This window comes from Cricetulus griseus, chromosome 5 (assembly GCF_003668045.3).
Source record: "Cricetulus griseus strain 17A/GY chromosome 5, alternate assembly CriGri-PICRH-1.0, whole genome shotgun sequence".
Taxonomy (NCBI): Eukaryota; Metazoa; Chordata; class Mammalia; order Rodentia; family Cricetidae; genus Cricetulus; species Cricetulus griseus.
In genome coordinates this window covers 85,066,899-85,082,929 of record NC_048598.1, presented here as the reverse complement: position 1 = coordinate 85,082,929, position 16,031 = coordinate 85,066,899, and the positions used below count along the sequence as shown (strand labels likewise).

Below are 16,031 nucleotides of genomic sequence, written 5' to 3'. Positions count from 1 at the left end.
CATGCAGCTTCTTCTAACGCTTATGCTGCAACACTTTTGCGTAGAATTGCGCAAGTAGGAACTGTTTTATCTGTGCTGAATATCATCGATGTACTCTCCCAGCATTCATACACGAGAGATTTTTATCTACTTGTCAGGACAGAATAAAGAAGCTAAGCTTTGAAATGTGAGAAGACAATGGATTCTGGTAACAAATGACTGAATTTAAAGAATAGCAACATTCATTGAGTAAAACCCAAAGCCTAAAGTATTTCAAAAGCTCTGCAGTTGTAGTTTGACACCACAGGGGTTACTTAGGATCTGACTCAGCTTATGGCTTCTCTCCCTCTGAAAGGAAAACCTGAGGCCCAAAATTTATCACACAGAACAAACCCTCAATAAACACTAAGCAACCAATGAAAAGCTACTTCCAGAAAGTCACGAAGTCCAGTCTTTCTCCATGGATTTCATATGACAGGCCAGATAGAAACAACCACAGACCTAAGGCAGCAGAGGGATTCCACTGAGGTTGAGATCAGTGTATTTTATCACTGTTGGCTGCACACATGAAGAATGTGACCTTTTTACTTTAGGAAACATATTCCATTGAATAAATAGCATCCTTACTTATATTCTAAGCTTTATAATGGTGAACTTTCAATACAACACAAATAATAATGACAGTAACAACAACAACGATTATGATGAAGGCAGGCAAGCACAAAATTGACAAACTGTAATTGATACCAACCATTTCACACAGTCTGTATGACCCAGGTAGTGCCGCTGAGTCCTCTCCTCATAATTAAATAGTACCACTATTGATGCAATGAAATAAACTATCTCCCCCGTAGGAAGCAGGTAAACATTCGCTCGACAGTCCTTCCCTCGATAACCATAGCTTAAGCAAAGTGTCAAGGTTTTAAAGCAAATACTGAAGGGAGTTTAGGGAGCCAATGGAGGCACAACGAGGAGAGAACTGGGTCAGAGCCAGAACACTCACATCCCCTTTCCTGCCCAACCCTGAGCCTTTTACTCTATTTGTCTTAATGTCCACATTCCTTGGACAAAGTTCCTAGTATATACTAAACACATAGCTCTGAACAGATGAAATGTGGGGTCTGTGGTGACAGTATGCTAGGAAGAAGCATACATGGAGATCCTGAATAAGGAGAAAGAGTGACCTAAGACTCACCCAGGAAGGTAACCTGAATGCTGGGCCTAAAATGATGAATAAGGTCAGTTAAGCAGTGTTTGCTGTACACAATGACAATAAAAACCTGAGCCAAATTCCAGGATTGGTGAGCTTCTCCAAGCTAATTTAATTCTGCCCAATGTATGGGGAGGGGAGCACAGAAGAACAGAGACAGAGAACTCAGTTTATATGACTAGCCTCCTTCTTCTTCACTGAGTTTCTTAGAGGCCATAATGAATCTCTCCAGGTGGAGCCAGGAACGTTGAATATTAAACTACCACGTGTGTCTAAGCCTAGCAGAGAAGCAGTCAATTTCAGAACTACATCACCCTTGTAGGGAGACACCTGCAGCTACTCCTTAGTAGGCGTGGTTACGGTATACTGGAGCTCTTGGAATAATCCACGGTAGTAATGCTGTGGTACATGTTTGTGACCCCATCTCTTGGGAAGCTGAGTCAGGAAGACTCTTGGGATGTTAAGGCAACCCTAGACTACATAGTGAGTACAAGGTTAGGTAGGGAGACATAGCAAGACCGCATGTCTCAAAATAACAAAAAAAAACAAAATAAGGTTTGATCAAATGTATCACTTCATAGGCTGGGCGTTGGTGGCACACACCTTTAATCCCAGCACTCGGGAGGCAGAGGCAGGTGGATCTCTGTGAGTTGGAGACCAGCCTGGTCTACAAGAGCTAGTTCCAGGACAGCCTCCCAAAGCCACATAGAAACCCTGTCTTGAAAAACTAAAAAACAAAATCAAAATACCAAAGCAGTGCTTATAATTCTTAGAGCAGCCCCATGAGGCCAGTGTTACCTCTTTCTGTAAGGATGGTAAGATTGACAGGGGCAAGGGCAGAGCCAGCACTTGGATACTATCCTTCCAGCTGCAGTCGGGAACCTTTCCTGCCGCACCTCCACTACCTGCTGCTGAGCTCATAAAACACTGCTGTCCTGTCTGGTCTGCATTAATGCTGGTGATATTATATTGCTATTAGCAAAATATATCTGACATGTTTGAGAGATACTGTCTCCTTTTTGATTTTGCAAGTGGTTCTTAAGTCTATTATGTTTTCTTCCTGGTTTAAGGACAATTCGATTAATTAGCTAAGGAAGTTTTTATTAAACTAGGACAAATCAAGTAGGTTTGTTCTCTTGTTTGGGAAGGATACACCCACTCCAGTTTGAGCTTTTCGGGAGGCAGTTCTGTTCTGATGTCATCATAGTTGTCAACATTCGAAGGAATGAACATGGTAATTGGCCGACCTCGCATAAACATTTTAATATATTCTCCTTCTGTTGAAACATAAGACAAAATTAAATCACATGTATTTTCCATGTAACTGTAGGAAAACAGATTATTGATACAATGAAAACATGACAAGCTGTTTAAGTTTTCCATTGTATGTTTTTTGAACATATTATACAATATAAGTAGAAAACAAAGGAATACTATAAATATCTAGTCCAAAACAATAGAAGCAAAAAATCATAACAAAGTGGCCATTTGTTTAGTTGAGAGTAACTGTTTTCATGCAAATGTAATTTAGCTGTTTAAGCTGACATATTTCTACAAGAAGCCAGAAAAGCTCAAGTAAAAAAATGCAAACCTGTGTGACCAAGGTTTCTTAGGCATACAATAATCATGTCTATCACACTAACCAACCTAAAAGTCAAGACCTTGCAGATTAAAGAGCCTCTGCCACAACTGACAACATGAACACAAAGCATGGAATAGGAGAATTGTCTGCAAACTATGTATATAACATGGTGGTTAATCTCTAAACATATAATGGATGCCAGCTCAATAGGAAGAAACAAACCAAGGCAACTGCACCTAAAATGCATTTTAAAATGGGTTAAGTACTTTGAAAACATTTCTGGAAGGAAGGGAGGGAGGGAGGGAGGGAGGGAGGGAGGGAGGGAGGAAGGAAGGAAATGGTCAACAGGTAATTTGAAAAAATATGCAGCAACAATAGCAGTAATGCAGGGAAATGTGAATGAAAACCACTGTTATGTCATTCCAGACCTGTTAGAATGATTAGCAAAACCAAACAAAGTATAGACAAGGGTATGGAAAAACAGGATCATTGTATATGCTGCTGCTAGGGATGCCAAATGATGCTGCCTCAATGGAAAAGCAGGGTGGAGCTCTTCAGAGACAATTCAAATAAAATTATTGCATCATCTGGCAATTCTACAACTAGATATTTTCCAAAATAATGTAAATCAAGACCTTGATCAGATAGCAACACTAACTTTCATGTTCATGGCAGCACTGTTCTTAACAGCCCAGATCTGCAAACAACCTCAACGGTCACTTCCAGATAAAGATGTAGTATAGACACAACTAAGCCAGTCACAGAAAGACAGCTAGTCAAACTCATGAATAGGGGACAGTTAACCAGGGGTTACAAGGAGAGAGAAATGAGGATCGAGTGACAGTTCAGCCAAGCAAGAAGAATGAAAGCTAAGTATTATACAATGTTACACTAGTCAATATTAACTAAATTACATGATTTAAGACAGCAGATCTCGTCAAATCTTCTTACCATGGTAAACCAAAACAACTATCTTGGAATATATCATAAGAAAAAGACTCACATTTTTTCAACTTAAAATGAGAAGCAGGAAGAACTATGCTACACAGCAGTGAGCAGGGCCGCTTCTCACACCTTCAATTAGCCTCATATCAACAATCAAATTCAACTGTAAACAATTTCTAGACAATGAGAAACAGTTTTCCTTTTCTTACTTGCACCACAGGTTCTTAAACAGCTTTTGTTTATATAAATTCATAGTTGTTTATAAGATCTTCAATAGTCTAAAACTAAAATATTTTTAAGAGACAAGCCAGAATCAAATCAATATTGATTATATATCGCTAACCAAGGGAAACAATGCTCCATGAAACAGGTAGGAGCTGGGCATGGTGGCTCATGCCTGCAATCCTACCATTCAGGAAGCAGAGGCAGGAGGATTACCCACAAATGCAAGGACAACTTCATCTACGTAAATGAGTTCTAGGTCAGCTAGGATTGCATACTGAAACCTCTCAAAACAACAACAAAAAAGCAGGAAAAAAACCCACAGATGGGACTGTTCATTACCCCCAAAAGCTTTAAACAAACAAGCAAACAAATAAATAAAACCACAAACCTGACCTATCACTGCCCCAGCCTCCTAATGACCCACATGCAGGTTAAGTCACTGCTGTGAAATGGTTGCCAAAGCTAAAGGTAAGGAAACGAGGCTGGGTACATGGCACAGGAATGTCTAGTGTTTACTAACTTGTCTGGCACAAAATGGAAAGTGTGATCATCACCAACCAGAGGCTGATGTGATCTTAAAAATCTCTATCAATGATCCAAGTTATCTAAGAAAAATAGTGTATAATCCAGTGTTCAAGATTCAGTAGTTTATATACTGTAACTAGGAAGAGGGAGAGAGATTATCTGGGGAGTGTCTGCCTGTAGCCATCGCTTCAGATTAAGAAGGTGTGCTTATTGTGGGTGAGAAGTTCAAGTTATTTTTATGATTGTTACTCAGTATGCTCAGCCTTGGGGTTTGATCTAACAGGGCAAGACCTCCCACACCACGCTTTACCACCACATGATGCATGTCAGTATCACTTCTGAATCTAGGAGTGGGCCTTGCTTCCTGATGATTTTTAGCATAGCTGAACTCTGACAGCAACTCAATGGTTACCAGCTGCAAACATCTCCCTTCTAGAATCATCTTGATGTGTGTACCTGCCTCTTGGGGGAGGGAGATGTCAATCTACTCTAATGGGTATTCATCTATGATACAACTTTCTCTCTTGATTTTTTAAAAGTAATTCATTTAAATTTATTTTATGTGCATTGGTGTAAGGGTTCAGATCCCCTGAGGCTGGAGTTACAAACAGTTTGAGCTGCCATGTGGGTGCTGGGAATTGAACCCAGGTCCTCAGGGAGAACAGCCAGTGCTTTTAACTGCCGAGACATCTCTCCAGACCCCTCTCTCGATTTTTTTTTTTTTTTGGGGGGGAGGCTGGTTTTTGAGACAGGATTTCTCTGTATAACAGTCCTGGTTGTCCTGGAACTCACTTTGTAGACCAGGTTGGCCTTGGATTCACAGAGATCTGCCTGCCTCTGCCTCCTGAGTGCTGGGACTAAAGGTGTACACCACCACTGTCAGGCAAGGGGAAGGTTTGTATTGCAGATATGAGAGAAAAAAAAGCCAGAGTCCATAGCAAGATAGAAGGGAACAGACTGAAGTGACAGCGGACTGTGCACGATCAGGAATATCTTTAGAGAGGGAAGAATGGCAGGGGATAGAGAAAGCACCAGGGGATAGAGAAAGCACAGTGAGAGAAACAAGAGCAGAGTAGAGAGAGAGAACACAGCAAGAACTCAGGGGTTGGTTATATGGAAGAGGAACTGTGGGGGGTGTGGGGGGGTATATGGCAGGGGAAGAGGTGAGATGGCCTAGGATGCTAGCATGGACTTTGAAATATGTTAACAGGTGCTTCTATTACCAGCATGGGCTTTGAGATCCTGACAGGCGCCACAGGTAACCATGTGTCTCTTCTGCCAGACATAAGGGAAATTATTCCTGTTGGTAGATGGCAGCTGGTTTCTAAGTTCCTGCGGAATGTTGGCTTTCCTCTAACCACCAGAAATTCTGTGGTCCAGACTGAGTTCAATGGACTGCCTGCCTTTTGGAGTTTTGGGAACTGGAGTCTCATTTGGCCCTAACTTACAATCTCCCGGTCAGCTCAGAGAAATTTCTTCAGGGCTGGGGAGGCAGCTCAGGGCACGCAAAGCTGCAGTCACATTTAGACAAAGCATAGAGCTTGCCTATGGTGATAGGTCCTGGGTTTGATCCCCAGCATTGCACAACAAAGAAACTAAACCAAAAAGTATTGTCCTAGCTGCCACATATGATAATAAACAGCTCTATAGGAAAACTTAATCAAGTTCTAACTGCTGCCAGCACTTTACTTCTGCTGTGACTATAACAGCATCCAGAACCAGGAAGACAGAGAGTAAAAAGGGCTTAGGTATCTAAAGCCCTAAGTCTTTCCCTACAGCTTGCCCATGTATATCCTTTCCCGCTGCCAACTGCTTCCAACCAGGGCTCCTGCATTCTGTGTTTAACTGCTGACCAGGACCTGCAGCCTCTCCAAGCTTTCCTCTGATTTCACTAGGCCTGAAGGCACAGGGTTCTAGGTAATCCTGTCTGCTACTGTTCACCTAAATGTATCAGATGTAAACAGGTTTCTTCCCATGGCAAAACAGATGGGTTAGAACCAGTAACTATTGTCATTGGCGTGCCCCCCCCACGTTGCAATTATATCACAAAAACAAAGACTTGGGGAAATGAAATAATCAGCTCAATGTCAATTTCTAGACTCCAGGAACCAGAGTTTACATATCTAAGCTGCACACCCACATGGGGGGTTAAAGGGTTTATTTTCTCAGTTTTAAAGACAATTCAAGTGTAACTGCTCAAATTACATTCTACCTCTTTTACACACACACACACACACACACACACACACACACACACACACACACACACACACACACTTCTCCAGTGTCTGGTCTTCCAGCAGAGTCACTTACCTAGTTCTCTCATGCTAGTCTCCACAACGCCTCTACTCCCTACCTCACACTCTACACCTGTCCAACCATTTAGAATCTATCAATTTCTTTTTCAGACTCAGTCAGGACAGAACTGTGTAGCTGACTGAACCAGAGTCTTCACAGGTCCATTCTAGTGATTACGCTCCAGGAAGAATAAGCTAATTAAAGAGCAAAGAAATGTATTCAAATTGTGTACAATTGAATGGTTCAGTATGGTCATGTAATGTCATCAATTCCCATCCTTGGGAAACTTTTTTTTTTGGGAGGGGGGGTTACTCTGTAGCTTTGGAGCCTATCCTGGCACTTGCTTTTGTAGACCAGGCTGGCCTTGAACTCAGAGATCTTCCTGCCTATGCTTCCTGAATACTGGGACTAAAGGTGTGTGCCTACTACCACCTGGCTGGAAAATCTGTTTTTTAAGACAAAATTCTTATAATGAAACTCAACTTCCTTTTTTCCTCTCCACCTTCTCCCAAGCGCTGGCCAGCCTGTCCATGCTGCTCTGCTGCACCATGACCACCCATATATCGACATTACTTCACTTATATACCTGAATGACTCTGAAGAGTGTGCCAAAATACAAAGCACTTTTACAAACTGATGTCAAGTTCCACCTTCCCTTCCAAACATACTAAAGAAAGACAGCCCTTTCTCAATCCCTATGAGGATTCTGTTAGATTGGAGTGCTTCTCTAGAACATTTAGTAACAGTGCACCTCTCTGGACACAGTGTTTCCTAGTTTTAAAGGACTCGTGTATAAGCTGTTCTGCCTTAGGAGTTATGTGAAGTAAGCTTTGCTGTGATTACCATTCTCAGGTCAGAACACCATTCGAGGACACTGTCATTTGGCAGAAAAACTGGAACCCATGGCTGTCCACAGTCACTGCTCTTTCTGTGTATCAGTGCCTCTCTACTTAACAAAGTTTGGCTAGAGTCAACATTGTGTCTTAAATAAATTCAGTATTTTTCTTGGGTATGTCAACCATTATGTAATCTACACTATTATAATGCAAAACATTCAGATCTAACTGAAGAAGGCTATCACACTTCAACCTTATTTATAATTTCTGTGTAAAAACTTGTGACCTAAAGAATATAACCAATAAATATATTTTCCTTACTAGAGTAAAAGAAAATAAAGATTCACAGGAATTAAGTAAATTGCTAACAAAAAATTTGCGTACATTTCAGCCAACTAACAAACTATAAAACAAAGATAGCTATGATACAGGAATGAGCTGCAAAAGCATGCACAGAGAAGGCACGGTTTCATCTAGAACAGCATGCTTCAATTAAATTTGCAAGCAATTTGAAGAGAGTGTAAAACTGACACATAAAACTTACCTACTTTGCAATTAAATTAAATATACAAAGTTATCCTGCTTTGGTCAGAACAAGCCAACAGCAAGTAGCCAGAAATAACAATTAATAAAAGGGAAAAATTTAAGAGGAAATGCTTTGCTAGACTCATTATATATGAGTCTTAGCAGCAAGAAATAAGTGTTTATTTGCAACCAAGTTGGCAAGACAGGAAATTGAGTTAAAAAATGTATCAATCTTTTAAATGGCTTTTCTAAGTATAATTTTTAGAGGAAATATATTTTTTGATTTCTTCATGTTGCTATATTTATTTTTACTGTTCACCTTAATTCTTCAGATCTCACAGAAGACATATTTTTTTTTTTTTAAAGCAGTTACACTTACTAGTTCAAATTACCATGGTATTTCCTTTGTTAAGAGGAAAGCCCTTTTGAGAGTAGTTATGCTGAAAAGCCAAATAAGAGATCCAGGGAGGGGCGGGCTCAGAGGGCACCCACTGTAGAGCTTATCCTTACCTTGGCTGTTTTTTTCACGGGTTGACATTTTTGCTGGTTGAGACAAAAATGACATATCGTACAATAAAAACCAAGCATTTTCTTAAATGACTACAGTAATATGTCTCTTTGGTTACTATGAACTAATAAATTATACTGAATAAAATTAAGTCATTCTTATGAATCAGCAATAGTTAGAATGATGTAAAAAAAGGCAACTATTTCTAAAAAGAACTTAATTTACCTTGATTGATGATGACATCTTTGTGTCTAAAAGAGAGAATGCAAAGAACACATTTATTTTATATGGCTCAGCACTAGAATCATCTGAAAGCATTTAAATTTTTTGATGCTTAGCCCATCCCCTAGATAAATTTAGACAAGTAAAATTCAGGAGTAGTTTTTTTTTTTTTTTTTCAGTTTCTCAGTGGTCTCAACTACTAACATATATTATTTCATAAAACAACAAATACCACACAAAATCATCGAAACAGTGAAAGCACACAGAAAGAGTATAATACTCAAATCTTGTAAGATGGAGATACTGGAGAAAAATTAATAGGAAGACAATGCTTTTCCAAGAAGACTTAAAAAGAATACACTGGCAAGAAAAAACATAACTAAAATAGATTAAAAATTCAAATCAGGTATGTCCTTACAAACAACAGTACAGAGACACAATTATTAATTTTCATACATGACAAATATGACTTAACTTACTTGTCTGCACTTTTTATAACCTTTGATATTAGTTTTGATGTTGAAACGGTTTTCAATAATTTATTACGACTATCATCTGAATTTTCCCATGAGTTATGTGACTTTTCAGCTGTTGGTGGACGCTTTATGCTAGAAAAAACACATTAACTTCTTAGAGGAACGTTCTGAGTAACAACATGTAACTGACAGATAAGTAGAAAATGAAAGACGAGATTAGCACTCTTAGAGTGAGTCCAGGCGTGAGAAGGATTAGCTGAAAGATCTGGCTGGATGAGTGGAGGAGTTAAACAAGGCAATTAGGAAGTCTATGTCACAGTATCATTCAAAAGACCCACCAGAACAAACATTATCTGGAAAAAGAAATCTCTACGATCTGCTGTTAACAGAAGAAAATGCTTACATCTCTATGTACTATTTCTCATAGTGTGTAGCTATAAAATATGAATTATAAACCTGAAATATGAACTTTGCCTTTCATTCTGCATGTAATGATGTTCGTGAGGTGAATTTATACATGGCAAAGATTTCTAAATAAACTGTGACGCTAAAACCGAAGCTCTTGTTTACAGTTTTAGAGACTTTTATCTGGGATCAGAAATAAACAGTATGTGATAAAATTAAAAGTTATTGGTGTTATCTTTGAGGATTCCCTGTATTTGTAACTGAAATTTTATGGTTTGTAAATGACTTTCTGGATGCATTGCTAACCACCCTGTAACTCATCCAGTCTTCAGTACTTCAGCAATAGTGCATCCCAAGAACAACTGAGAAGGAAGGGCAAAAGCACATTTTCAGGAGATGGTAAGCTGAAAAGGAGACTCTGGGACGAAGAGACACCAAGTTAATCAGAACCTTAAAGAGAACATGAGCCGCCCTCCCCTGCACACAGCACCAAGTTGCATAACGTTCGTTAATAAAGCCACCCTCAAGAACTCCACAGGAGCCCAGGCAGAGGAACCACACAGCCTTAGACAGCAGGAGAACTTGCGTCAGGCACAGAGACAAAGCATTCTGTAAATGGTAAACATGCATTAATCAAGTGAAGAACATTTTGGTTTTCAAATTTCCATGACAGACTTAAAGCAAAATATTAAAGTAGCTAAAGAGAAATATACTGCAAATCTTTTATGAGTGATTGTCATTTACTTTACTGAAGTTCTTACCAGTTCTGGGGATAGTTTCCTCAAATTCTTCTGCAGTACAATGATAATTAAATGCTAAAGCTTGAGTCTTTCCTTTCTTTCTTTTTTTCTTTTCTTTTCTTTCTTTTTTTTTTTTGAGATAAAGGTTTCTCTGTGTATCACTCTTGACTGTCCTAGAACTCACTCTGTAGACCAGGCTGGCCTTGAACTCAGAGAACTGCCTGCCTCTGCCTCCCAAGTGCTGGGCTAAAGGCATGCGCCACCATGGCTTGTCATTCTAAATAGTCCCCAACTTCCTCCCTTCATCAAGAAAGGGTTTCTCTGTGAAACAGTCCTGGCTGTTCTGGACCTTGCTTCGTAGACCAGGCTGACCTTGAACTCAGAAATCCGCCTGCCTCTGCTTCACAAGTGCTGGGATTAAAAGCATGCACCACCACCACCTGATTAAATGCACTGATTTAATTAAACTGGTATCAATACTTATTACAAGGCAGCTGCATCAGTGAGCCCCAGCATGCAGATCCACACTCCTAACTTAGGCTCACACACATTTGTTAGAAATATTTTTCCCTTCTCCCCATCTCATCACATTAAAACATTAATTATTATGGACAGAGAAAAGCTCTCAAGCAAGCCTTTAGCATAGAAAAGACCAGGTGAAATGAATTCATTTCCATACTCAAGCAAGACTTTATCCTCCCAAGACCCAAAGCTGAAACTGAGGCACAGCCACAGGAATCTTTTGTTTAAAGGGCCTTGCAGGTTAAGGTTGTAATGATGCCAAAATGTAGTGAGGGCAATTAACATGGCAATTTCTATCCATGGCTATAAATTTATACACAGCTACATAAAAAATTAAAATAGTCTACAGCTGTATTATAAAAATACTGTTTGCGTTGTTTATACCTTTTTCCTTTTACCAAATTGTTTGTAACTTAGCTCCTTTGCCAGTTGTAACTGAAAACTTATGGTTCTATATCTTTTTTTCCTGGTGTTCTAAAACACAGATTATAACAATGAAGAAGCTTTCTCTTGGAGTCCATGGATAGCCAACACTTCCCAAGTCACAGAATTTAGGTATCTTTACAACCGGTCCCTAGCGCTGTACTTGGGGATGGTTAGAACCTTTTGGTGGGAGCGGAGCTCTTGCTCTCTGGAGTTTGTCTGTTTATTTGGAGAGGCTGTGAAGAGGGCTGGGGAGAAGGTGATGCTCGCATTTGTGGGCTCTGATCATTAGAATGAGATTCCTCTTTTTTTTCTCTCTGTCCTTGTGGCTTTTCTTTCTTTTTTTCTGTACCACTGTAAAATAAAGTATAACATGGAACAACACATATTTAAACCAACTTTAAAATCAAAGTAATAGTGATTATAATTCAAGACCCTAAATCATATTACCTAATACAATTATATTGTTTTTACTCAATAAGGAAATATAATTTTTAATAAAGAATTTTTTAACAATTTAAGGTAATAATCCATCCTATGAAGATTGCCCTTTTGGACACAAGTAACCTCTAATGGATTGTGTGATTTTGGTAGATTTCAGTGGGGCTATAGAAGCTGCCTTAACTAACTTTAACTGATGTCAAAGTTGGAAGGACCTTTGCATTCCCTGTGAAGAAACTGATGATGACACAGGAGCTGCTCATATTTAACCCAGACTAGTCCTGGGTTCCTTTGCACCTGTCAATTGAGGTTTCTCTGTATCGGGAGAAGGGAAGGGTGGGCTGTGGTACTGAGCATTAATTCAGGGGCTCATGAGCTACACCCAGAGCCCCCATCAAGAGTTTTAAATTTACTAAAAATGTATTGTTTATTACAAACCTATTAATGATAAGTTGTTTTAATTAAAAAAGGCTGAAAAGAAAATGTAGTTCTGTGAAAACCAAATTTTATGCTTTAGAAAGATTAAAAACGTTACTAAAAACGTTGTGAGGGGCTAGAGAGATGGCGCAACTGTTAAGAGTGCCCGATGCTCTTCTAGAGGACCAGAGTTCAATTCTTAGCATCCATGTCAGCTGGTTTAAACCACCACTCCAGCTCCAGGAGGATTCAATGAACCCGAACACAAATGTACATACCAACACACATATACACGTAATTAAAAAAAAAAAAATGCTTTAAGACGCCTAAGCATGCTGGCGCACTCAGGAGGCAAAGGCAGGCGGATCTCTCAGAGTCCGAGGCCAGCCTGGTCTACAGGACAGCTAAGATTGTTTCACAGAGAAATCATGTCTTGATAAAAACAAAAGAAAATAAACAAAAACCAAAAATGAAAATAAAAACCAAAAAAATTAAAGTTAATTGAATGTGAACTGATTTTTAAAGTCACAGAAAAAGAAGTTCTAATGTATTGTTTTGCCAGAGTTTTACATTTCTTATTCTGCCTTTAAACCAAGAATTACAAAGTTACTTCTAGGTATGTAAGACAGTCAACAAATTTGATCAGAAATACATCCTTTGAAAGAGGGTAGGAAGACTGTCTTGACAGACGACTAAATATTGATGTGTTTTAAGTTAAAATACCTAACATGCTTATGTACAACCTTTATGACTTTGCAGTTGGACACAAGTTCTCAGCTGCACTGATGAGCAGTGCTGAAAAGGGAGGACTCAAGGCTTGCATTCCAATGTTGAAAGGGTAGAAAGCCATAAATGCTTTGCTCTACAGTGCTTAAGCAAAGACATTTACATTTTATAAGGCATGAATGTCTTATTGTCTATACAGTCTATACAGCTCCACTGTCACACTGTAACAATTGGAAACACAGTAATAACTTTTAGATCCTGACACTTCTGAATCTGACTCAGTCCTGATACCTTTGCACCAGCCATTGATTGCTGACTCCGTTTGGTTTTTAAAGAAATGTGTGCTAGGAAAAACATCCTTACCAGAAAATATCAGACCAAACCTTAAAATTAGAAAGGTAGGCCTGGAGATGATCAGTGGTAACATGCTCACTGTGTTAAGGGTGAGGATCTGAGTTTGGATCTCCAGCTCCCACAGAAAAGGCAAGCATGGCAGTGTTCACTGGGAACTCAGCACCCGTGGTGGGATGGGGGGTGGGGAGTGGGGGATGAGGGAGGACTCCAGCACTGGAGGCAGGGACACATAGATTCCTGGGGGCCTGGGAGCTATCCTATCTAAGCAAAATTGCAAACTACAGGTTCCGTGAGAGGTCTCAAAAACTAAGGTAAGGAATGATGACCGTTCATCATCAACCTGTGGCCTCCACAGATACGTGTATGTATACACACATTCATATATCACACAAAAAAGGAGGGAGAGACAGGGCCTGAATTAGATGTCACTTCTTTTGTATTGGTCTTCAAACTATTCTTTATGCTTAAAAGCAATCTTCCTTTTGGGTTACTTAAAAGCAAAATCTAGTTCCTCTGAACAGTAAAGAACAAAACCAAGTTTGGGTCCTAGATCACCTTTTCCTATTGTGCTGATCACTACAATGCAACAGCGCAGCAGCTAGCTAACAAAACCAGCTAAAACTAAACCGTTACTGAATAAAAATTGGATGTTTATTAAAAAATTATATAATAAGGGCTGGAGAGATGGCTCAGCAGTTAAGAACCCTTGCTACTCTTGCACAAGACCTGGGTTTGGTTCTCAGCACCCACATGGCAGCTCACAATTACCAGCAACTCCAGTTCCAGGGGATCCCAAATCCTCTTCTAGTGGGCACTGCATGATGTGTTCACCAGAGGGCAAAACATACCGATGAAATAAAAATTAGACAATCTTGAATAATAATATTATAAATTTCTACTACAAATGTTTTATTACAATGTTTTCTCCTGAAAATGAAGCAGAGATAATTTTAGCACTCTCTGAAAGGGGAAAAAAAAATCTAGATTCAGTAATGACATTACATTCTGGAAGGAATTTTTAAAGAACTGAAGGTCTTGTTATTTCTTCATCCTTGTAGCCGCCTGCTTGGTGAAACACCTGTAATTCCACACTATGAACCTCAGTCACTGGCATTAGCTTGCTGAAGCAAGTGCTTCTTTCTGTCAGCATACATCCTTCTACTTTTTAAACCTTTGTGCACTATCAAACAACATGATCTGCTCTGTGTGGGTAGGCAAATGTCACTTAAGCCTGTCATTGGGACAGTGAATTATACTGAGTTAACATGAGCACGAGCCCATGGAATTCAAGTCTGTAATGCCCTGGAACGTTTATAACACAGAAACTCCAGCATCCTCTTGCCTCTACCAGCCCTGAACATGTGGACGGCCACACGCCACTACTAAAATACTTTGAAGTAAGCCTCAGTTTTCTGATTTTTTTTTCTAAAGAAAAAGTCATAATAACCTTTAACCCCCCCCCCTAAGGTAGATCTATATTAAAGAGTCTATTTTGCTTTTAAAATTTATCAAATGTCACTTGGTTAGGAATATCTACTTAAATAACGTCATTAAATGTATCAACATTTTTCTTGCTGAAAAACAAAAACAGTAATAACAACAAGATTCCAGACATGAAAAGGCTCTGTCTCCTCAGTAAGAACCAAAAGCTTTCTGTATAAAAATCAGCAGTGTGGTATTGTGAGTACGATGGACTCAGGTGTCTCACCATAGTTAAGGAACTCAAGACATGAGCACCTGCCTACCATAGGAATCTATCTATAATTCTTTTCATGGGGAGCCCAATCTACCACACACAGTTGTGTCCTGTCAGCTCTCCCACCCCATGACAATCAGGTACCTTTTAGCAGCAGATGAGAGAGTTTCTTTTCTTGCTATTGATACAGAGCTGGTGTGATTCTGCTTTCTGTTTATACCACTTCCATTGGTTATACAGGACATGGAAATAGCTTCTCGGAGGCTCGGCTGGCCTAAGATAGTTAGAGAAAGAAAACTGTAACAAATTTCAAAATATTTCTTAAAGACCAGTTTTAAGAATTAGCTCTATTCGTGTTTAGGAACAGTGAGTAGGTGGCCCCACCTGAAACTTCAGCAAATGGCGCAACTGTCTTGACATTTAATGCCATCAACATAGACCAATAGACAAGCTACACTGAGCTGCTGGGATGCTACACCCACTCACCCAGCTAAATGACTACTTTTACATGGCAGCTCTGAAGCTCATGACACAACCATGTATTTTAAATTTCTGATATTACACACATCAAATTTTAGAGTGCTATTCTATATAAATAAAGTTTAATTATGTAAAACTTTAACTTTGCAGTAAAAGAAATGGAGTCAATGTCTGACCGGTAGGCAAGTAGGCATCTGTAGTCAGCAAGAGTCAAAGCCTCAGACTAAACAGGACGTTTTACTAAGAGTCAAGTTTAAAGATTGGGAATAGAGCACAAGTTATGGGATCAAGCAAAAAAGACAAATCTCATGCTGGTTTTCCTTTCCAAAACATAAAAATTAAAAGTTGTACATGTAGGACCTAAAGTATTTAGCATTCCTGAGTGTTTCAAACCTGGTATTTAACTGAATTTTTGACAGGTCCTTGACTAACTTCTACTTCTATTATAACTACCTAAGAGGCATCCTTAATACAGTGTCCCATATCCTACCACAGA

At 39.3% G+C, this 16,031-nt stretch overlaps 1 protein-coding gene across 2 annotated transcripts in view; it reads right to left on the bottom strand.

Annotated features, from left to right (window-relative positions):
- Positions 1 to 16,031, bottom strand: part of Eml4 (EMAP like 4) — a 113,411-nt gene that overhangs the window by 29,500 nt on the left and 67,880 nt on the right. Inside the window, exons 3-9 of one of the 2 annotated variants that reach the window (XM_027417911.2) lie at positions 15,200 to 15,329; positions 11,602 to 11,775; positions 9,335 to 9,463; positions 8,859 to 8,884; positions 8,636 to 8,668; positions 2,343 to 2,466; positions 731 to 880 (exon numbers count right to left, since the gene is read on the bottom strand). In XM_027417911.2, coding sequence (XP_027273712.1) covers positions 731 to 880; positions 2,343 to 2,466; positions 8,636 to 8,668; positions 8,859 to 8,884; positions 9,335 to 9,463; positions 11,602 to 11,775; positions 15,200 to 15,329 — 766 coding nt within the window. The remainder of the gene's footprint in view (positions 1 to 730; positions 881 to 2,342; positions 2,467 to 8,635; positions 8,669 to 8,858; positions 8,885 to 9,334; positions 9,464 to 11,601; positions 11,776 to 15,199; positions 15,330 to 16,031) is intronic. The other variant, XM_027417912.2, reaches the window with a different exon arrangement.